This window comes from Perca flavescens, chromosome 11, assembly GCF_004354835.1.
Source record: "Perca flavescens isolate YP-PL-M2 chromosome 11, PFLA_1.0, whole genome shotgun sequence".
Lineage (NCBI taxonomy): Eukaryota > Metazoa > Chordata > Actinopteri > Perciformes > Percidae > Perca > Perca flavescens.
Window position 1 is genome coordinate 22893647 of NC_041341.1, and position 24777 is coordinate 22918423.

The 24777-nt window shown below is 44.4% G+C and overlaps 1 protein-coding gene across 1 annotated transcript in view; it reads right to left on the minus strand.

The window, feature by feature from the left end:
- Nucleotides 1–1851: 1851 nt before the first annotated feature.
- map3k13 (mitogen-activated protein kinase kinase kinase 13) overlaps nt 1852–24777 on the minus strand; it is a 29912-nt gene continuing 6986 nt past the window's right edge. Inside the window, exons 2-15 of the mRNA XM_028590509.1 lie at nt 8841–9550; nt 8088–8271; nt 7728–7919; nt 6528–6686; nt 6227–6385; nt 5956–6064; nt 5620–5729; nt 5299–5415; nt 4674–4817; nt 3898–4484; nt 3732–3862; nt 3559–3629; nt 3032–3323; nt 1852–2894 (exon numbers count right to left, since the gene is read on the minus strand). Of these exons, the coding sequence (XP_028446310.1) occupies nt 2793–2894; nt 3032–3323; nt 3559–3629; nt 3732–3862; nt 3898–4484; nt 4674–4817; nt 5299–5415; nt 5620–5729; nt 5956–6064; nt 6227–6385; nt 6528–6686; nt 7728–7919; nt 8088–8271; nt 8841–9483 (3000 nt within the window). The 5' untranslated portion in view covers nt 9484–9550 and the 3' untranslated portion in view covers nt 1852–2792. The remainder of the gene's footprint in view (nt 2895–3031; nt 3324–3558; nt 3630–3731; nt 3863–3897; nt 4485–4673; nt 4818–5298; nt 5416–5619; nt 5730–5955; nt 6065–6226; nt 6386–6527; nt 6687–7727; nt 7920–8087; nt 8272–8840; nt 9551–24777) is intronic.

Below are 24777 nucleotides of genomic sequence, written 5' to 3' on the forward strand. Positions count from 1 at the left end.
TCATGTAGGCCAGCTACAAAAAAGGAAAAGAAAAAAAGAATCAAAATTAAATTAAAACTTTACAACATATTTCATAGGATAATATGCCAGAAAGACAATGTTATTAACAGCTTGATCGGATTACCCAGTCATTACAATATACTAGGTTATTTCACACATACATGAACAAAACGAAGAAGGTTGAAGGAGGCTCGAGGAAAGGCAACCGCTGCTTTCAGTACCAGGCGTAAGCCTTTCCAAAGCTTACAAGCAAAAGGGTAATTGATCCATCAGTACAGTTTTAGATTCACCTTGTGCGAATCGGTTCTCATGACTCACACACTCCTGCGGTGGTCAATACTGATGTCATACAGATGACAGAACTTCCTGCTCATTTTCAACCAGTCGCGCTGGTCATCAGTGACAGAAGGCTCTGTCAGAGCTGGGCAATACGTTATAGAGAGAGGACAAAAACAGATTACATTACATTTACAGATGTTTACATACAGGAGTAACTAACACTGAGATGAGGTTTTTGAAAACCAAGAGCAGCTTTATTGCACTCTGTGGCCTTGTCTCTGGCTTTTATTCCCAACTTAGAATCTCAGCCATCTGCACACACTTGACATCATTATTGTTAAGTTCAACCCTGGCTGGCTATTTTTCAACCGCAGAATCATTAAGATGGATGACAAACACTCTAATAGGGATAAAAAATAAAGCTCTCACAGATGCAGTAACCCTTTTTAAAGACAACTAGTCAAAAATCGTAATATTGCTGGGATTCAAGGATTTGGATGGTCGTGGGAAACATCAGAGAAATTATCTTGGGTAGTGGCCAGTTAGCTCAGTTGGTTGAGCAGGCGCACATAATATGGAGGTTCATTCCTCAACGCAGAAGGTCCGATGGTTTCCTGGATGTCTTCCCCCTCTTTCATATCTGAGCTGTCCTATCCATTAAAGGCAGAAATGTATCTTGGGTAGAAAGTGAGGAAAGGAGCCAGGACATTTATATAACACCAGGAAAAGGAAGTCATTGTAACTGTCACCATCTAGTGGCTGTTGATATATTGCTCCTGCTCTCAATCGGCAACATAAAACCTGAGCATCAAACCCCCAGAAACGAGTTCCTAAAAATGGGACAATTTAAAAATATATCATCTATAATAAGCTGTTTGACACTTGCTGCTCTCCTCTAGCCAGCCACCAGTCACTGTATTGTGTCTAGCCAGCTAGACGCCCCGGATCCTGAGCAAGCAACTTCTTTCTCACCTGAGCGCCAACCTACATTATTGCAGTTTTATTCACTACAGCACAGAAAAGAATTATTATTTTTGGACATTGCGGATAAGACAGTAGAAAGTACCCTGCTAGAAAACGGTAAATGGGAGACGATGCACCTAGTGATTTTAAAAAATGGGATACTGCACCTGGATTGCAAGTAAAACGCTCTATGTCTCTACATAACATTAATGTCTGTTACATCAATAAAGGGTTGAACATCAAGGCTATGTGTAAGACCTTTTTTAATATTCTTGTATGGTCCATATTATGTATATTAATATATATACACACAATAATTGGTCCAGTCCACTTTCTCACAGTCCTCGAACAATCCTGAGATGAGACTTGAAACTGTAATGTCTAATGGAGAGGAAAGGGCTTTGTGCGCATACACGTACACACACACACACACACACACACACACACACACACACACACACACACACACACACACACACACACACACACACACACGTACACACACACACACACACACACACACACACACACACACACACACACACACACACACACACACACACACACACACACACACACACACACACACACACACCCCGGTCATGACATCTGATTGATGATGACGTGTCTCGGAGAAGGATGAGCTGGGTCACAGAGGAAGTCTCTTTTTTTTAATCTTCTCCTTAGCTGTCAGCTGAGTCTTCAGCTCTGTTGCTCTGCTAGCTTGTCTACGTCATGCAGTCTTCTGGCAGCGTTTGCATTTTGCGAGCTACACAAGCATGCTTGGAAAAGTTCAGAGACACAGACACGTGGTGGCGTCTAAGGGAGGGAGGCTGTTCATGCTGGTGTTCACACTGCTTTCAAGAGCTCCCTGTTCCCCAACTCACCACGGTGGGGACGGGATGGAAGTGGGTCGGGGGGTACTGGGGCTCTGCACGGTCACCTCATGATAAAGCAGGTTTAGTAAGAGGGGGTTGGGGATTTGGGTCTAAAACAGTGAGATGCTGAGAGCAATGATAGCCAGATCAAAAGGCTTGTAGTGACACTCCTTGTCTGCGTCAGTCACCTGAGAGACCAACAATTGCAGTGATGTAGCTTCACACTGCTAGTTGTCAGCCTCTGATACATCAGCACTTCAACACATCCTCCTTCTCATCATCATCATCATCATCAACAACACACACTTAGCCCATGCTCAGTTTCAAATAGTCAGTTTTTCTCTGTTCAGATCAGAGAATTTACAGATGTCCTGAATTTTCCTTCAATACTCAGACAAAAATAAATTATAAATGTTACATTATCTACTGTACATTATCATTCAAAAGGGAATCCCTGCCATGGGTTGCCTGAATGCTGTGCTAGAGATGGGGGGGAATGGGGGTTTATGAAGGGAAGGGTAGTTCTGGCAGAGGTTCTGGGAGAGATTGCATGGGGCTTGGCTATAGGGAGCTTTGTTTACAATGTTGTCCTCTTATTGCTGTATTTTCTGCAGGGCAGAGTGGGACACGATGGCCTCCAGGCAAGAACAGAACCAAGCCTCGGGGTGGGTTTCACCACGAGGAAGGAGCCCCGATTTTGTGGTTTCTAATGGTGGCATCGGAGCACTCTGCTTCTGACGTATCACAGTCTGAATCCCTAAACTGTAGTGGATTCTGGGAGAAAAATGAGAGAGAAAAGACAGATTCAGCATCAGGCAACTTCTTTGCAATGTTTTATTATTTGATCATCGCTAGCCTGGCTAAAATTACAGAGCTGACGTGATGGGACCACACACATCCACAGTACTGACCTCGTAGCTGTGTTCGTCGGAGCACAGTTTTCCCAGTGAGATCTGGGTCTTTACCCTGCGGACGGCGCACTCCTTGTCAGAGAGGCCGTCTGACTGGGTGGAGATGTCGATGGGGATTTCTGGTGTGTGCGACAGCAGCTCATCCAGGTGTTCCTCCTGACTGGTACTCATCCTCTCCAGGGGCCCGCTGTGGGAGTGGTCGCTGGTGTTTCCCTCCTCTCCGTCAGATACCGACAGGTTCTCTGAGCTGAAGGTGGAGTAGGACTGGAAGCTGCTCATACAGCGATGAGGTCTATGAGGGAGCAGAGGAAGAATACAACAAATGTTGCTGCTGTTAAAATCCAGTAGATACCTTTCAGACTGGTTTATACCTGGCTTACTGTATTTGGGACAGTATTACAAACTTTACTGTAATGATTATTTAAAGGTTATGATATGGTGAATGGTCTGTCATTTTCTTTTGTTGCTCCACATGACATAACCGTGTTACAACACAGCGAAGGTCAAGGTGGCAAACTGTGTTTTACCTCTGTCTCCTTGGAAACTCCACTTCACTATCAACCTCGCCCTCTTCCTCTTCAGAGGACTCATCGCCACCCTGTCAGAGAAGCAATTACAGCTGTTAATCCATCATCTCTCACAGTTTTAACACAAACCCATAAAACAGACTCACTGATGTAAGGCTGCCAGCTTTGCTCACCTTCCTGAGAGGTCTGAGAGTACGAGGCAGTGCAGTGAGCAGGGTGTGAGTCCGTTGGGATGCCTCTTGTTCCTGTGGCTGAGCCTTCTTTGTGGCCTCTCTGTCTGAGGCTGGATCTTTGCTGGGAGCCCCTAAAGAAGAAGCGGTGCTCTCCTGGGTTTTGAGCAGGAGTAGTGGGGCAACTCTGGGTGGCTTAATGCAGGAGGGGTCTCCTGACAGTGTAGGCAGCCAGGGAAGGGGTGAGCCTGGCAGCAGGGACACAAAGAACCAGCACCAGCACCTGGGACAGGATTGGAGCTGGTGGATGTAGTCCGCTGTCGCGTGTCTGCATCCACAGCAGTGGATATGATGTCAGGGCTGGAGCCAGAAACGCGGCGCTGCATGTGGTCTGTCTGAGGGCTACGGAGGGGAGCAGCGGGGCCGAAGTAGCGCAGGTTGTTGGCACAGTTGACAACGGCCTCCTCGCGGCCCTTCAAGGGCAGGAAGGGCCCCTCGGTTGGTGGATGGTGGTGGTGGTGATGGAGGAACGGCTGCTCCTGGAGAGACTGGGTGTCCTCTAATGCCCCAGCAAGAGGCTTCAGCACCCCGGGGAACTCGCTATGGCTTCCTTTACTGTTGGCCCGGCGGTGACGAGGCTTGCTTCGGTAGCGGGCTTTGCCAGGAGGCGTGGAGACCTTTGGGCTGGCTGATAGAGGCGAGGGGGAGGGGAGAGGGTCGAGGCTGGGGATGCCATCAGAACGAAGCAAGTCTGGCCTAAAAGAAATCCATTCGGCAACATTAAAATAATGTATCTAAAATAATTTATTCTCACCAACAGTGTATGTTAAATTTCTAACTAATCATCTAGATGAACATGAATATGCAAATAGTGTGGGGCAGCTGGAACAGGAAATTACAGTCTTTTCTTTTACAATTAGCTGTTCAATTTACTACGTTTCAGACCTTTTAGTGGGGGGCATCCCAGGTTTGTGGGACATGCTTCCTTTCTTCTTGATGAGCTTCTCTACAGCGTTGGACCTGACGATGGGTCTGACCAGGTGGCGCTTATAGGTCCCGGGATATTTCTTCTCCACTGCCTGCTCTCTCCTTCAGGGATGGCAGAATTAGTTTTGGAGTTATATAACGGTGAGCAGCATTCACATTAAGTTCTACAGAGAGTTGTACTTTCATTACTCCAAACTTTAGAAGACAGAAATCAAGTAAGGTGTATAAATCTATTCTCTGAAGGGTGAAAAATTAGGTCAAGGAATTGGCAACAAATCAAGGGAGGAAAAACTCAGTGAGTCAGTTTTTTATTTGAGTCATTCTTTTGAGTATTGTTTATGATGTGACTCAAAACCCCCATGCTGTTCTCTTGACTACAAACTGGCTTTGTTGACTTTGTTCTACTTCTCAATATGGTTAGTTGTCTTACCAGGCCATTGTAATACTTAGTTACAGTATACTTGTATACTATAAAGGGGCAATAGTAGTATACACGCAAGGAAGGCCTGATAATGAGGAAAGGGGCAGGACAGCAGTAAGGCTAGCTGATGACTACTGTGATAAAAAGGATTTATTTACATACTTCATTAGTTCCTTTTCTCGGACCTCCAGCTGCAGCATGATGGCACTGAGTTCCATGTAGAGGTTGTTGGCTCTCTCCAGCTTCCTCTCATAGTGCTCCCGGATGTCCAGTGCATGTCTGAGAGTTTGGGAAATGCAGAAAAATATTCACTTCCACCAACTTCTGCTTCAATTTAAAAACTACATCATTAACAAGAAGAAATAAATCCATGCATAAGTAATTCTAATACATTTTAAATCAGGAGTAGCTATGGATTGCAGTATTTCTTTCTTTTCCTGTAAAGTTGGTCATGTCTCCTTCTGGCTCTCCTTTCTTACACACCTGAGTTCATCCCGCCTGCGTCGGATCAGCTCCTCGTCCAGCCTGTGGATACAGGTGCCTTCACTTTTGATCTTCTCAAAATGTTTCTTCACTTCCTCCCTCCATTCTGCCTGTAATTTGGACGGACACCGTCAAAAAGCTGACAATTCACTCCCAGACACAAAAGCCATTAGATGACTTAAAGTCAGCGTGGTACCTAGAAGAACAATATTATCTAGAACAAGTAAAAACTGTGTGCTCATTGTTGGTGCACATCAAACTTCTCTTACGAAGTGTATAGAGTCCTGTGACCTATACATAGTGAAGGTTATTATGTTTTGCAGTTATAGTGCCGACCTGAGACTTGAAGTAGGTCTCCTGAGGAGCTCCCAGGACATCAGCAGAGGCAATGTCGAGGTGTAGGAGGATCTGACGAAACGAAGGCCTATTCCTGGGCTTGCTTTGCCTGGAATCAGAAAATAACAGGGAGAGGAGATGTGATTAAATGAGAACGGTAAGAATGTACTTTTAGGCAATCCCGTGTGGTGCAAAACCTTCTTAACAGTAATAGTCTAACCCACGCTGTGAACAAAGATGCTATTAAACATAATATATGATCCACACTCACCATGTTTGTTTCATGAGTATTTTGAAGCCGTCCGGGCAGGTGGAGGGGACAGGAAGGTGAAGACTGTTGCTGCCAACACCCCAAATGATGGCCGAGGAGTCCACGTCTTTGTAGGGAATCTCTCCGGTCAGAAGTTCCCACAACACAACTCCAAATGACCTGCAACACACAACACACAAGCAAAGAGAGTCAGGTTTCACTACAGCAACATCAACAGATGACTCTGCCCTTAAGTCTATCTTATATCTTAAAATAATGTATTATTTTAAATAACGTATTATTTTAAAATGTAAGTACTCACCAGATGTCTACCTTCTCAGACACAGGCTCATTTCTTATCACTTCTGGGGCCATCCAGGCCACCGTACCTGCAAATGACATCTTTGTACTTTTGTCACTGAGCTCTTTGGACGTTCCAAAGTCTGAGATTTTCACAGTGTCGTTGTGGGTCACCAAAACACTAAAGCATACACAAACAGAAAACACAGACTTGTTAGCAAGGTCAGACTGCTTGATTAAGTGGACCAAAGAAGACAGTATCTCCTATCTCTTATGGTAATCCTATAACAACAATCTATCTCAATTGTACAGTAATTCTAGAATTATTATAAAAAAACATCTTCACTCTTTTATATTGAAGCAATGCAGTGTCAGACTGATATTAATCCAGGTCAGATGACCTGGGTTAAACCATTCAGACCGATGTCAAGTTTGTGTGACATTTCAGCTGGTTTTAAAAGGGGTCTGACTTTTTTTCAATCGTCAAGCCTAAAAGACAGAAACACATTTCTGCATTTGCAACACCCCATTAGCCAAATGAGACTGACCTTTCCAGCACATTCAGCCTGCTATCATTCTGCTGACTAATACAGTGTGTGGCACTGCAGCAGCATGATTATATTGATTAGAGAAACAAGGCTAGAGTGTGCAGAGGATGAGAAAGGAGGAGCAGGATGAGACAGGACACTGTGTCTTACTCTTATGTCAAGGCAACACACTTTTATTAATCCTGAGAATGGCATTTGAGTTAAAGGGGTGATAGAATGCAAAACCGAGTTTACCTTGTCATAGTTGAATTACGATAGTTCAGTGGGTAAAATAGGCATACATAGAACCTCAGTCCCATTGACACCTCTTTCCTATGCAAATCTCACAATGTGAAACTGCAGCTGAAAACGGGCGAACCACGACAACCAACCAATCAGTGCACAGCTCATCTAAATATTCATTAGCATACCATATAAGGGAGAAAACCTCTTGTTTCATTCAGGGCTTTTTCACAGGGTTGCATTAGGGCCCATAAAACAGCACCTGGGCCATTTTCAGCCCAACCAATGTTACATACCCTATTCAGAGACCTTAAGGAACAGTGTGAAATACCCTATATATATATTCTATCACACCTTTAAGAGTTAAAAAGTTACAAAAGTCAAATCGAATGAAGAAGAATTACAAAAAATTATACTCTTATTTTACAAGACCAGGAAAAGAGGAAACTCACTTGGGAGACTTGAGATCTCTGTGGATGATCTTGTGCAGGTGTAGGTAGTTCATGCCACTGGCGATGCCTGAGGCCCAGTCCACCAGCATCCTGGGGGTCACTTTCCTCCCCGCCCTCAGCACCTCATACAGCTGGCCCTGGGCACAGTACTCCATGATGATGCAGTAACAAGGCGCCTGGGTGCACACACCTCTAAGTTGGACAAAACACAGGAAACACCTTTATAGATCAACGGATCCTGATAATGATAAACACCAATATGTGCCAACTGTGCACATTTGGAAACCATCAGAGCTCCACCAGCTGAAAACAACAAGACAACATTAGATTTCATGCAAGGTCTAGTTGTTGTAGACTTACTTGAAGCTGATGATATTTGGATGCTTGAGTTTTCGCAGATGTTTAATGTCTGTCTCCTTCTGCTCACGCACCTTCTTGATGGCCACCTCCTCAGAGCGGAACTTGCCCAAGAAGACAGCTCCCTGAGCACCGCTGCCCAGCCACTGCAACTCCGAAATCTCCTCAAATGGAACCTCCCACATGTCTGGAAACAAGTAAATTACATTTTGTCAAAATGGCATCCGCTCCTGGCAACCAACATGGTGATGACAAGAAGTAAATGAAATTGAAAAGTTGGAACTATTCCATTAAAAATGAATTCTATCTTAAGGAAAAAAAACACAATCACAACACTTAAAATAAATGTCATGTACTTTACATTTCCTATAGTCATCCTCCTCTTAACAGAGTATCTCAGAGTTACAGCACTATAACACCCAACATGGTTTACACTAATATATAAAAAATACAATTGGACCCAGCCCAGTTCAGTCTGACCTCGACTCGTATCTTGCAGCCTCTGTGTCCAGCCTGTACAGGCAGCCTGGCAGCAAGGTCAGTCTACCTTAACCATGACCTCAATTCAAACTGACAGCTGTACAGCTTCACCCACAACAGCAATATGGTGAAGCTGGGCTTGGCTATTTAATTACAGTTTCAGACTACATCAGGAGAAACGGAAGGGAAACTAAAGGTTGTTTTTAAGAAGCCTTGACAGTGAGCATTTAGTTTCCTAAATTTATTCCATGCAGAAAGATGAAACCCAGAACTAACCTTGCTGTTGTAGCTTGTATTCTGTCGAGTATGTCTTCCCTATGATATTCCAGACAGGCCGAAGACAGCCAAACAGCCCTTCTAAGAACCCACCCGACCCAGGCCCCGCTCTGTGGAAGTGCAGCTTGATGTCATCAGGGTGATGGGGGTGGCTCTGCCTCTCCTCTACATTGTGGTGCATGGGGCAGTCCCCTTCTCCCATCTGCTCCTCCATACCACTGCCACACCCACCGTGCTCACAAGAGGCGGGTGATCCGGCTTCCTCATGGTCCTGCTCCTGCAGCTGGAGCACGCTGTTGTCAAAGTGCCCACCCTCGCTCCTTGTTGAGTCCACACTTAAGGCTGTGTTTGGGGGAGTTATACCCCCCAGCATTGAGTCTTCGTCCTGGCCGGGCGTCTGCAGCGTCTGCAGGGGAACGGGTAGTTGTGTCAGCGGAGCCAGGTCTGTGATAATCTGAGGTGGTAAATTGGACGGAGGGGCCTGAGTAGGCTGAGGTTGGGAGTTGGGCAAGTTTGATTTCTTCATGGTGTCCCCAACCACGGTGAGTTTGAGCTCCTCCTTCAGCTTGCCCACCAGCAGACTGGGGCAGGAAGTCCATGAGAGCACCTCGGGGGAGCTACCCATGGTGTCATGCACGTGCATGGGCTACCCAGTGTCAATGAGTGGGGGGCGTCCTAACACACTGGTTTGTCTGAATGTTGAAAATCACCTGCAGAGGGAACAGAACAAGAAAGAGAGACTGATTATCTAAATTAAAAAAGTCCATGGAAAATTAAATGCAGATTTAAATAAAAACCTGAGTTAAATCCATTTGGATGATTAGACACCTTTGATACAACATAAACATGGTTAGAACTGTTGCCATGGGGCCATATTACTTCCACAAAGAGAAATGCAATCCCCTCATGGATCAGGGATTGAGAGAGCTTACATTACTGATGATTATTTTTAACTATGTAGGGTAAACACTGTAGGGTAGAGGCGGTTAGGAAATATTGGATAAGCTTAAAATCAGTGCATAAGAGACAAAGTTGCTTAATGAAAGACATTGCAATGTAGATAAAAATAATGCAATTCTGGGAAACAGTTACACACACACACACACACACACACACACACACACACACACACACACACACACACACACACACACACACACACACACACACACACACACACACACACACACACACACACACACACACACACACACACACACACACACACACACACACACACACACACACACACACACACACACACACACACACACACCAGTACTAACAGTATAGCAGGGATTAAAAGTATTGCTGTGTATTAGGACAGCTGAAACAGCAAAACATCTGGCACGCACAGCCCATTCTCACTGCTTAACCAGCAAGGCTGGCCATAGCCACCATAGGCCCATAGCCAGCCACAGAGCAAACATACTAGTTCACTTCAGTCACTGAATCACCATAAGTAAAACCCATACCATTTTCAACCTGCCTATTAGTGTATGTATTGATGTATATTGTGATTAGAGCCCACATGCTTTACCTTCGTTGTTTACATAACTCAATCACGGGGAAGGCAAAAATGTTGCCACATCGTGACTTCAGGGAAGCAGGAGGATTTTCAAGTTCTCTTGTTTCTCTCCGACTCCGGCAGTGGCCATGGTGTCTGGAAAAGAGTAGCTGCAGGCTATTGGTGAGCTAATGTTCTATTTCGTATAGGCTTTGCCCTCTAAGGGCTGTCGCTATTGGATTAATCCCTTCACGCATGCGCAGTCCAGAGATCTGCGCACATTTTTTCTTCAGCAACAAGCAGTTTGAAGACTTCGAAGAACAGCGGTGTCCACCATGTACCGACCACCGACCGGCTACATCCTCCCGTCACCCCTCCACTCGAGCCGCGAGGTGTGCCTTCGACCCCGTTCACCGGGCTGGCACCCCGCCGGCCGCCGGCAGTTCTGCAGTCATTTACCATCGGAGGAACTGAAGCGGCAGACGATGGCAGCCGTGCAGACATTCGAGTAAGGTAAGGATACCACCGGCGGCGACACCCAGACAGCCGGGAAGGGGACCTCTTTGGCGGGCACAAGTCCGCTGACTTAATGCCCCGAAGACGGTTCCCTTGCCGGCACTCCCCCCCACCCACTTCACAGCCAAATCCATCATTACACCGAAAGTTTTAACAATCCTTTTCGGGCGAGAGAGTTTTTCCCTCCGCCTCATAACGACGCGGAGGAGGCATCTCACCGATTTGCCCGGTGCACACATTATTCCAGTATGGTTTGCGCACGGCAGACATCAGACAAACACAGTGGCTGTTCGCTCACTACAGAGAACTCCCACAGGGTGCGTTGGCTCTTTCGAAGCAGCGTCTGTCTCATTGACTGTGTGAAGCTATCACCTAGGTCTATAGCATGGAGAGAGTGGAACCCCCTCCTCAGAACATCAGGGCGCACTCCACGAGTGTGCTGCCAGCGTCCACGGCCTCCTCAGAGGCATGACGGTGGTCGACGTTTGCGCAGCGGCTTCCTGGGCATCCCCATGCCCGTTCATGCGTTTTTATCTGCGCGGTGCGTCCGAGTCCCCCGTGACTCACGCAGTTTTACCCGCACTTGACGCAGATAATGCGCTGTCAGGTTTGGTTTTGCTGCTGTCTCCATCCTCCTACACTTGAGGGGCTTGGAGGAATGCATTTTTTTTTTGTTGCAGTTATTAATTGTGATATATTTTTTCACCATAAAACATTTTCACAACGATGACAGGGTTTTCTCATCAAAATAATGTGTATTTTGATTCATTAAACCTTGTTCAGTGGGAATAGGAAGACAAATAATCTATGTTCTGCTTGTGGACCTTGTGTCGCAGGTGGCGTTGACTACATTAGCTTCATCCTAACCCAATAGCGACAGCCCTTAGAGGGCGAAGCCTATACGAAATAGAACGATAGCTACGTATTGTAACTCCAGATTCTATGAATATAGGCGTAGCCCTCTAAGGTTCGGGCCACCTGCCCCACTAACGTTGGCTGAAGAAAAATGCTGATGCTGGGAGCAGATCTCTGGTCGCGCCACAATATTCAGTATCTGAGGACGTAAGAGGCCCGTGCGGCGCACAGGGCGCAAAAGAAATCTTCACGGCTGCGCATGCGCGAAGGGATTAATCCAATAGCAACAGCCCTTAGAGGGCTACGGCTATACTCATAGAATCTGGAGTTACAATATGTAACAATCGTTACCTTGTGTCTTTAGCTGCATGCTACCAGCTGGTAAGTTACGCTGTGTCGGTTTGTTTTTTTATCTTGTAGGCGGTGGTGGAGAGAGAAAAAAAAATACTGGGGGAATTGCCGATCCTGCTTTTAATTAGTTAGTCAAAATCTAAATCGTGACACACATAATTGTTAATTGAAAGTTGATTCAAAAACTCCAGCAAATTAAAAACCTGAACAATCAAGACATATCTCATGAAATTATCACATTATCAAAAATGATATCAAAATCCAATCCAATCTTTCCAATTAATTAGAGCTGCGCTTTGATTCGAAACTTTGTCCAAATACACCCAAATATATATTAAAAGGGGTAGCTTCCAATGTATAGCAAAGGCTCTGATGAACTTGAATAATCTAAAAATATACATTCAACCTAGTTGTCACCAAAACATGAGAAAAACATATTGCTCCAACATGGCAGCGCAAATATGTAAAGCTGTAGAGAATACTAGCTTAAAGAATAAACAAGGATAATATAGTGCGACAGTCTCAACTCAGATCCACCTCCTACGTTTTTTCTGAGCTATTAATAGCATCTCAGTCTTCATAAGCGAATGAAACCACCTTAGGTGTCATTATGTAACCTGCTTGAGTATCCTGTGCTTAACCAAAAATGCTATGCTTGATTTCATTTCATAGATGTAGTTCAGAAAATTACATTTGTCAATCTACCAAACCTGCTAATATGTGGTTAAAACCACCATATGTAGCATTTTGCATGATCATAACGTTTTACATCAAATTATTCTGATGGCAAATGCTTTTGTTTGTAGAAAAATGAGATAATCCTTAAAGTGCTCATATTACCTTTATTGTGTTATATCTTTTTTGTGCACATTATAGGTTCACAAAGTAAAAAAGCCCAAAGTCCACCCCAAAGGGACTTACCATCTCCAACAGAAAACACTGTTCACAAACTGCTCCAAACAGCTCAATTGTAGTCCAGCTTTTACTTACGTGGCAAATATGCATCACTTTGTAACACACAACATGCTCGCCTAGCTGCTAGAGTGGCACGCCCTCATGCTCTGCTTCTGACTGATTGTTCTTACCTAGCTACTGCACATGTGCAACTCCCAACAAAGATTGAACAGAAGTGTGATGCCTCACTCGGTAGCTAAAACACAGTGCTAAAATATTTATCTTATTTGTTTGGCCTTTTCTTACTTAGATTTTGTAAAAAAGTATTGAGAAATAGACACCTGAAACCAGAAAATATGTCTGAGGTTATTTGCCTTTTATATATGTCAATGTTATTTGTGAGGTGTCTGCCAGCCAGTCTGTTATGTTAGCAAGCAAACTTTGGCACAACTGCCCACAAAGTACTGCTTGCTGGCGAAGTGCTAATTTCAAAACGTTACTGACATATAGACACTTTACAAACGGATAACCCCGTCATTGTAACCAAAATATGTCTGAGTTTATTTGCAAAGCTTAGGTCAGTGAACTAGCATGTTGCTACTCCCCACAGTAGGCTGCTTGAAACACCGACTATCATCAACATACAGGACAAGTTGACCAATCACAGTCCTTGCAGTCAGCGTCTCAGTGTGTATGTGGGTCAGATGTTAAAGTGTTGTGTATTGGTATGCAATGCTGTCTGCCCCAGTGTCTTTAGCAACACTACCACTGGAAGTTGCCAAAGTCAGAAATGTTAAAATCCTACACATGGGCGATTTAATTTGTTGCATACTGTGTTTTCAGACAAACAGATGGCCATTTATCCACAGTCTAACTGTACTTGTTTGCCAAATATTGGCAAAAAAGCAGCACAAAGCAGTGAATCAATTGCTTTGTAAATGACACTTGAACCCCCCCCCTCCCCTCCAAAATCCAATCAAGTTTGAGGGGGCAGTAAAAAACAGAGAGTGAGGGACACAGAGAGGGAGATAGAGAGAGGCTGTAAAGTGTGTACAGTCAGGAACAGGGGATCAAAGTCCAAGAGGGAGGAGACCGAGAGGCAGAGTAGTGAGCTGGCTCTGTGTTACGTGGAGGTTTACTTAAAGGGGACAGTCACAAAGTCCAATTGAAACACACTTTGTTTATGTTGCTCTCTGCTGGAAATGCATGAATGCACATTTCTTCCTCTTGGCATAGGTCAAAGTATAATACATCTTTGATCCCTCTGATGCAGATAACTTGCTGAAATGCTGCAAAGCTAAGACACCAAGCCTGAATTCCAGAGACCAACATGTGTGTTTAATATGGCACTTGTTTTTTTGGACAATAAAATGAAGAACAGAAAAGATGGGGAAAGGGGATTAAACATTCCTGACAGGACTCAAAGTGGAGATGCTCACAGTTACATGATATGCATCCTTGTACATTGGTCCACGCAGATACCGCTTACATGTTTGTGCGAATGCATGTACTGTATCGGTGTGTGTGTGTGTGTGTGTGTGTGTGTGTGTGTGTGTGTGTGTGTGTGTGTGTGTGTGTGTGTGTGTGTGTGTGTGTGTGTGTATCTACTGGGGGGGTAACCTGAGCGCTGTGAGAGTGTAGTGGCTGCCAGCAACTCATCTATAATGCAGGCCTGTCTCTAAGCAGGTTGCTGAGAGTGCAGGGGAAGGAGAGAATGCTCTCTCAGGTATCCAATAAATCCGTCCCTTCCACAGCCAGAGACAATCGAGCTGTGCGAGTAGAGGCCCGTGCTGTAATTCCACTCCGCAGACGATTCTAGGAGCTGGGCTTCTGACGTGGGCCGCCGTGAGTGGATGTGGTCGGCTTGACAGAAGCATGCATGTTACAGCACAAGCCTGCATGCACAGTACCCTCTATAAAAACTGCGCAATTATCTTGCCTAAATAATGACTACAGAGCACAGTCTAACAGAAAACCTGATGCCATACAGCCTCTTATAATGTTCACCCATTTGTACTCTCTCTGCCCAATCTCTTTCCTCTTTCTGAGCTGGCTGAATCAGGACTGAGTCTATGGCTGACAAAAAGAATAGGAAACGACCTCTCGTTCTCTCTCGTTGATCTCTAATGGAAGATCTCTATGTGCGTAGAATCCCATGAATAATGTCTGCGCCTCATCAAGAAGGGCCCAGGGTTTCATTTACATTTTCATTTATTTACAGGACTTTCCGAAAGTGACCATGACCAAGCAAAAGGACACTGACCGTCCTTTTGAGGTTAAAACATTTTTTTGTTACATGTTTGCATAAAGTAAATATTGCTTGCAAACAATGCATATGCTCAGCAGAGTGGATACAAAGGAGAGAGAGAGAGAGAGAGAGAGAGAGAGAGAGAGAGAGAGAGAGAGAGAGAGAGAGAGAGAGAGAGAGAGAGAGAAATTATCAGGGGATGATCCTTTAATCCCTCTACATGGCTCTAAAGACAAGCTTGTACAAACACAAACCCTATTCAGCCCTCCCACTCCATATATCCTCTAAACACTTCCTTTCATTTCTTGCCTCTCAATGGCCAATAGCACAATGCATCATGGTAAGTACAGCTTTAGTATAATGTATATGAACACACTTCTAAATGTGGAGTAGTATTGGCAGAGAAAGACCTCACTGATATTGTTACTGCACCACACTTTATACGAGTGTGTGTACACATGGCAGCTGGTGGTGCAGGCGGATCAAGTGCGCACACACACACACGATCCAATAATCCCACTACTCCCAGCAATCCACTGGGGAAGGGAGTATTTTTGTGGCACTCAGCAAATGCCAACATGGCTGTTAAGATTGTGTTTCGATGTACTATACCTTCACAAAAGCAGCTGCACCTTCCACAATATATTAATACAGCAACAGACAGACCTTTACTAACATACACAGAAGTGTACATTGCATCCAGCAGCATCAGTAGCAGCAGGATCATCCGTGTCTCCATCACTCTACTCCTCATTAAGGGAAGCCCTGCTGGGCCCCATAGCGGGAACCTCCCTTTAGGTGACAGCTGTGCCACCAACAAAGAACCAATTTAGCCGCTATCCCACCTCATAATTCACACGTTACCATGTCAACACAGTATCCGTCCTGACCTTCTGCTACCAGTCACACTCACTCTCATCCAACGCTCAGGTTTGGAGAGGCCAAAAAGCCTGAAGGTTGCTTTTGAATCCACTAAGCCCGTCACACAGGGAAAGCAGAATAGTGTTGCTTTTAAAGAACAACAATAGAGTGGTCTTTACTATTTTTAAAGTGAGGAGGGGGTAAACCATCCAAGATAGTATTTAGCATTACCCAAATATTGACCATTATTTGAACAACAAAAGTACATGTTATAGCTCTTCACCTCTCAAGAAAAGCTGGGTACAAATCTCCTCGCCTCATGAGCTACCAACAACTGACCAGCAGATTTATAAAAATCTGATCCTCATAGGCATAAAGAGAAGTTTGACTGCAGCACACTGAGCCACAGACAAACCTTTTCACAGATACTGTCCAAAGAAAGATAAATACCTGCTCCAGACTGTTTCCATCCCTCCTGACCTCCTCTCTTAAAACAAACAGAGCAAAGAATGAATGGTGAGAGTAGCACTCGTCTCCACTGAGCACCTTGAGTAACCAATAAAAGGAAAAGTTCTGAAACAAAATAAACTGGACAAATACAAGAGTCTCTTATCAGCAGTTGCTCAGGAGTCTCTGTGGTCCGAACTACACGTGACTGTCTGTTATTCTGGGTCACAGTTAAACAGCTGAACTCTGGTATCTGTACTTGTTTCCCTTGTCAATGCAGACTATTGACTTTCATGGCCGGTGTTCATCATGTGAGTAAACAAGGCTATAAAACTGAAATTGGGAAAAATACTGCTCATAGATTTCTTTGTCATTGGAGTCAGACAGAATTACATTAAAAATGTATTCAGCAATATGAACATCAAATACAGAGACCTCAGAAACGTGACTCTGCCAACAGAGCGGCCAGTCCTGATTTGATTGTCGGGATGTGGGCCGATGTCTAAATCAGCTTTTCCTCGCTACCATGGCCATGAGTCCTGCCAGAGGGGATTGGACAGCCTGCCGTAGGTGGGTGAAAGTAATAATCTGCTGGTGCGGGCACAGAGGTGGAGGGGAAAATAAACAAATTCTGGCAAAGCGTTCAGGCATCTGCCGTCACATGGCTGACATTTTCCTATAATCCCTTTTTCTTCATATTCTGATTCCCTCTGGTGACTCACCTGAGCTGACTTAAATACTTGGTGGTGGCTGAAGGGAAAACAGGCCACAGAGCAATAATCCCTGCCTGTTAGGGGTTTGACAAGGTCAAAGGTGCTCCTGCTAACGTCACAGTACAAATTCCAGGTGGGATCACCTGGAATATGGCTGGTTTGTTGTGAAGTGGGGAATCTCAGAGAGAAGAGGAGGGCACTCAGGTGGATGAATGAAACTGACAGAGAGAGTTGACTGATAAGAGGATGAAAGTGGAAAAAACCAAATGGCTACACCTGGGCTTCTTCTTCTGAAGTCCAAAACATCAATGTCTGACTTTCTGGTTTCCTCGTTTGTTAGGGAGTTCAACAAACAGAACCCAGCTGACCAACACGTTCTAGAGAAATACATTACAATTTGTGCTTAACGTGATTGTGAATCATTAGCACTCCAAACACACACACACACACACACACACACACACACACACACACACAACTTGTGCCTCAAATAGCCTCAGCCGGTACTAGCCAGAATTGGAGAAAATAACTAACTGAAGAAAATAGTGTGCGCCATCGACACGTCACACACTCTCCCTCCAGCTTCTTCTCTCCCAGCCTCTCAGTGAGGCTGCAGCCAGCACTGCAACGAAGACACACGGCCTCCTAAAATCTGAAACCATCATGCATACTCTGCTCTGAAAAGCTCACTCAGCTTCAAGCAGATTCTTTGTTACCAGCGACGTTCAACCATAAAGCTTTACAAAGCTCTATTTATGAATGCTAACCAGATCCTTTTCGGATAGATGATGAATGCAAACAGACAGAAAGGGACAGTGGGGCCAAGGAGACAGTGGAGGGAGAAAATGGCTTAGAGAAAAGTAGAGGAAGAAAAGCAGATTAGGGAGACAGAAAGGGAGGTGGAAGGTTATGAATGAGGGAGATAGTGAGGAACATTTTGTGTCTGGAAACGGAAGAAAGAGTGAGAGCAGAGAAAAATGAATCAGAGAGACGAACAAAAAGGAAAAAGAGAAACTGCTTTTCTGCTGCTGCTGCTGCTGTGGCTGCTTGCGGCATGATACAGTACCGACCACGCTCCAATGGAAAAGACTCCCAGAGCGACAACAAAGGACACAAGAGGAGCCGGCTCCATGTGAACTGGGCCTGTCTGCCCTGCACGGCCAGGAGACAGCAACACACACACACACACACACACACACACACACACACACACACACACACACACACACACACACACACACACACACACACACACACACACACACACACACACACACACACACACACACACACACACACACACACAGACACACACACAGACACACACACACACACACACACACACACACACACACACACACACACACACACACACACACACACACACACACACACACACACACACACACACACACACACAACACTCCACAGCAGCTGCTGCCACAACAATCCCCCTTGTGCTCTTTTAATAATGACGGCCTGCCTGGCCCGCCAACAACAAGGGTTGAGGAGAGAGACAGACGCATAAAAAGTGACACAACAGACAAACACCCATACTGCAGGAGACCGGCTGTGACTGACACCATTTTAATGGCCCCGCAATATGAAAATTCACAAAGCTGCAGAGCAAAAAATAAAAATGGGTTTCACATGAGAAAGTGGAAGTTGTACTACAAGTACATGTCCTTTCTTCTGCCTTAAACAGACTCTACCACAGCAGAAAGCCAGGAAATCAATACACATTAGTGCTTCTATTAGCTCCTGGGTTCATACTATCCCTGCAACATGCACCTCATAACCTAAGGTTTAATAATAAATCTTGTACCCCATTTCTATTTCTCACTAGAAATAAAATCCAAATGGCAAACTCCTCATGGATCTGAATATGCAGCCATTATTTTAAGCGCTCTGTGGAGAATGGATGGAGCTCTCCCCTCCTCGTCTCCTTTATAAGCCCGGCTGCCGGCTACTCATCCAGTGCAGTTACATAAACATGCTTAGTAGCAGAGGACAGAGGTGGGCATACACAGAGCTTTTCTGCTGCCAAGCAAAGTAAAATAAAGAGATGGATGAAGATGCAAAGTGGGGGGAGAAAAGTCAAAGATTGTGAAGCAGAAAGGGGAACATGGACAAAGAGAGAGGCAGAGTTAAGTAAGACAAAAATCTGGAGGAGGAAAGTGAATGTAATTTGTTGTATATGTGCACATGCTGAAATGCCTGTGGCAGTGCACAATCCAAGTGTGTCCCAGAAAACTCTTTCATCTGCCCAGCGTTATAATGCCTTAGAATATCATTTTGCTACTCCATCAGGAGGTGGAGGGTGGGGGTCCTGTTGGTCTCTACCTTTACCTACATTTAAACCTGTCCTTCAGAGGGCACAGAGAAGCACTGCATCAAAAAGCAGCAGCAGTATCATCGCTGAGCCTAAAATAGCTCCTGCACGCACCAACGCACGACCACTTAACACACTCCTGCAGCACTGCTACTGAACAAACACTGAAACAGCTGATCTACTTACAAACAGCACACACGTACACGCATTTGAATGTCTCCTTGCGCGCACACACACACACACACACACACACACACACACACACACACACACACAAAAAAAAAAAAAAAAAAAAAACTATATTCAAGACAAATTTACAAGCAGGAGCAACGTACCTACCCATCACACTGCTTCCACTCAGATGTACAGCACAGCATCCGCAGATTACTTACAGCAGACAGAGCTCAGATTCATGGTCCTCCCTCAGCTCTGAGGCAGGGATGGATTAAAAAAAAAAGCCGGGGGAGAAAGGCTGAACGGACAGTCAAGATGGAGAAAAACGGCAAGAAAGGCAGGGAGAGAGGGAGACAGGCTGGAGAGTGATGGACATTCCTCTAACTCCCGCAGCACCTGGGATGTGAGTGGGTGGCTGGCAGCGTCACCGGGTCGCTGAAGACCTGCTCACGTCACACTTTTCATGAATGGAGCTGTCTGACGCAGAGAGGACGCAGCTCAAAGAGCAAAGGATGGGGGGAGTAGGAGGGGAGAGCCTTCTGCACAGACTCAGAGAGTAGAAGTGCAGAGAGATGAAGAGGAGAGGAGAAGAGAAGAGAAGAGGAGGGGGGGGAGGATGTATTTCAAAGCAGCACCAACTGGGAACAGCAGGTTAGGCTGCAGTGGCGTCTCTGTAAGTAGGACAGACCATTTCTGCACAAGAGAAAATCCCTTTGTACAAAATCAGTAATCAGTTCTCTCCATGCCAATCGTATATAAACATCCCACATATGACTGCATCCTGTATTCTAGCATGTGCTATCTATTTGTGACAAAACATTGCACACATGCAGGCACACAAACAGTTCCGACTTGCTCCTCCTTTAGTTGTCCATAGTCATGAAGTTATTGTGATTAACCTACATTTTCACCACAGGGTGTACGTAAATGCTCTGCACAGCTGTGCATTGTCTTGGTAAGCTAAGAAGTGTTGGACTGCAAACTGAAAGACTTCAGTATTCAGTGTTTCAACAAAGCATTAAAACCACATTTAAGCATGTGTGTCCATGTTTATACAGAACTTTATGTACTAAAGCAGCTGAATAGGGCCAATTTGCCAAGTTTCTCATGAAAATCTAATCCCAAACCACTTGACAGGAGTCCATACTCAGGAGGAATAAGAAAGTTCAAGCTTCAGGGCTGAAGGGGTTGCAATAGTCGGAGAAAAATCAAAAGGTCAGATCCAGAATGACAGAAGAATTGTTCCATTTTCCCCACAAAAGGTCTTTGAATGTCTCGCACAATCTCTCACAACGAGCTGCAGTAAAACCACTTTATTCAGCTTCTCAGCACATTTGTGTGCATGTGTGTAAACGTACTGACTGACCTGCTGACTGGAACCAGATGACTTATGAATGACAATGCATGAGTTCATAATGCTGACAAAGGTATCAACATCTGCAACATTTTTAGGGTGACATTAAGAAATTGACTGAACTGTTGAGTAACCGACCAGATTATCAAAAGACTGGAGAGAAAAGGAGGTGCAGCTCAGACAGAGGGAGGTAGTGGTGGTCTGTCTGTCTGTCTGTCTGTCTGTCCGTCGCATATATATGTGTGTTTGTGAGTGGTGATGGCAGAGAGAAAGACTAACTGCGACTAGAGGGGGTATATAAAAAAAGACTGATTGAGAGTGAGGGCCTGGGGTTAAAAGGAAAGGCTCGGGGAACAGATGCTCCACCCCATTCTCTCGTTACAGGCCCAAACCTCTGGGGAAGATGAAGATGGAGAGGGAGGAATAGGAATGTAATGATGCATGATGGGTAGGGGGTTGGGATAATGGAGCAGCATTGTTAAATCTCCATCCTCAGGCCACACCCTAGCAGGGGACACTGCCAGAGGAGGAGGTCTGGTATCCCGGGGCGAGGCTGAGACTTCCAAACACGGCCTATAAATGGTGTGAAATGACAGTCAAACGAGTCACGGTACAGATGGCCGAGGATGCTGGCTCTGATGGGACTGGCATTAGGGAATGGCGAGTGTGTTTAGCTGATTGTTGGATCTGTGAAAACTACATCTTTGTGACGCAAAGTCCAAAATGAACACAAGGTCAAGCCTTCTTTTGGCCCAGAGCAGAACAAGAGCGGGTTTAAGCCGACATTGCTATTTTTGCCATGTGCCCAAAGAGACACTCCTGTAAACACAGACTACATACACACAAAAAACACAGCAGGGGAATTCCCAAAAATACACCTGTAGTTAAATATTGGCAAAGAGAGAGAGAGAGATAGAGAGACATTAGATAGCCATAGGAGCATGGAATTCAAATACCTGACCTGTTTGCTTTGCGAGAACATCTAGCTCTGCTCTATAGCCGAAATTCCAAAGGTCAGCAGATCACAAGCCTGTGTGCTCACGTGGAAACGAGCAAAGCTACAGTGTATTGCGAAAACACCCCCACCCTCCCCAACTGAGTATTCCTCGATAAAAACTAAAAACCTTTAGAGCCAAGACAGCAAATTCAGTTGTGAGTTGAAGGATTTTATGAGACATGGCCAAAGGATGCTCTGTACTGTTGTCAAAACCACAACACAAAAATAAAAAGCACAGGACACATTATGACGAGATCACATAAAAGCTGTCTATATTGACGTTTCATTTACGGGATAGTTCCGGTGCCATTTACGGGATAGATTCCCTCATTTTCGGCCTTCTGCTTTCTTTGTGTTGGCATTCTAATCTCCGGTCGATCAGGGAAACATCCTCCAAGCTACAACCAACAATCAAATTATGTTTATTTTTTTGAGGAAATTCTCATGTTCACTGAGAGGAAGCCTCTCTTTTGCAGGAACGCCCTGATCACATTCACACATTCATACCTGGAAGCTGCCCAATACAACCACAGTCTAATATGCTGGCCACGGAGCAGCTCTACTGGAGCCGTTTGGGTTAGGGCCTTGCTCAGGGGCACCTCAGTGGTGGTTATGAGCGAGGGACAACGCTGACCCAGATTTATCCTGTCGGTTTGGGGATTGAACCGACAACCTCCCGGTCACAAGCATGCTTCTTTAACCTTTAGGCCGCCACTGCCCTCCCTACTTGCACATGTTCCTATAACAAGTTCCTTTCCGAGTGCTGCTGCCGGCACTTAGCGCCGCCCAAGACAATTGTGATTGGTTTAAAATAAATGCCAATAAACCAGAGCCCGTTTTGCTCCTATATTGTGTGGACTAGCCAGACCCTTCTCAGCAGTACTGTGGAGGAAGGTCTGGCAATGCGAGACTACATAAAAGAGACCCAAAGTAGGTAACTTGTCTCATCCCAAACAAACTTTCCTCTTGTGAGTTCAACTAATGGTTACCGGTTTCATCACAAAATCAGAACATGTTTATGTGCCTCAAAGCTTCTCTGTTCTAATATTAGTGATATATAACATTACATATTTATCAGTTTGTTGCAGTGTTTTCATTTTCAGTATCGTTTCAAATGTACTTAGTCTGAAGCTAAAGAGGTTTATTAGGGGGCGCCTGGTTAGCTCACCTGGTTGAGCGTGCGCCCCATGTACAGAGGCTCAGTCCTTGAACAGGGGTTCACTTCAGTTCAGTTCTGAACTGCGACCCTTTGCTGCATGTCATCACCCTCTCTCTCACACTTTCCTTACTTAATCTGTTAATCTTTTGTGTGTTTTTAAAAAAAAAAATCTATCTACTGTAAACTTCTGCACATCTCCTGATCAATATTTTTGCACACCCTGCACACAACTGTGCAGCTTTCCTTCTTTCCATTTCTACACCTTATATTGTACATTTGTTGTAGGGTCTTTTTACATACTTTATTATATCTATTCTGTATCTATGATCTTGACGATGCCCTTTTTGTTTATTGTATGCACCACATACACCAAGGCAAATCCCTTGCAAGTGAAAACTTATTTTGACAATAAATCTGATTTATCAACCTATCTGTCAAATAATGCATTAATATCGTAAGCCAATATAAAAACAGCTCATTTTCAGTACCACATCAAAAACCCACCGAAGTTACTGTAATGATCCGTAGCTACACGAGAGCTGGCTTTCATTTTCAAAATTAGATGTCACACTCTCATTGGATTTCTTCCATCCTTCAATTTTTGCTACACAGCTTTAAATTAATTCAACTTTAATTTAAAAAAGTTTCAAATAAGTTTGGAGAGCGACAAGCAGGGAAGCTAAAATCGGAGCTTATCCATTTTCCACTTTGATTACGGCTTCCTCAGGTAGATACTGCTTTTCAGTACAATACGTGTGTATATAAATGACTTCATCACTATCATAATAAAACAAAAATAAATGACTTCATCACTATCATAATAAAACAAAAATAAAAATAAAAGCAAAGCTCATTATGCTAAGATCACAAAACAGTTGTTTTGTGATCATGAGTAAACAAAACACTCAAGGGAAAGACACCAATCACCTCAAAATGCACACTAAAACTGAAATCCACTCAGTTTCTCAGAGCCCAGTGTAGCATCTCCAAATTACTTGAATAGTCCGACTAAGTACAAAACCCCCAAATATTTAATCTACAATAATATAAAACAGAGAAAATCAGCACATCTTCCGTTTGCTTGAAAAATGACTGAAACTATTTATCGATTACAAAAATCAGTCACAATTAATTGACTAATTTCATGCGTAATCCACACGGTGTCTTAAAAGGTAAGTGTAAAATCTATCATCATTATCAGATCTAAGTTGATCTAAAAATGACTTACATCCACTACTTGTCCCCAAAACATAACCTAGACATTTTGAATTCCAACAATCCTGTTTTACATACATTACATGAGAGGACAATGACGAGTGAGTTATTCCAAGCCCCTCAATAGGGTTATAGGTTAGGGTCTGATCTGAATTATAGCTAGAATAAGATTTAGGATTTAGATGTCTTGGGAGGTCCAAAAACATCTTTAAACATTTCTGAACTAAAGGGATAAAAAGAGTCTGACCTCAGTCTGTCAATTAGCTTTTCTCCAGCAGTGGCCAAAGCCTCCTGTTCTGTCTCCATCCCCGGCG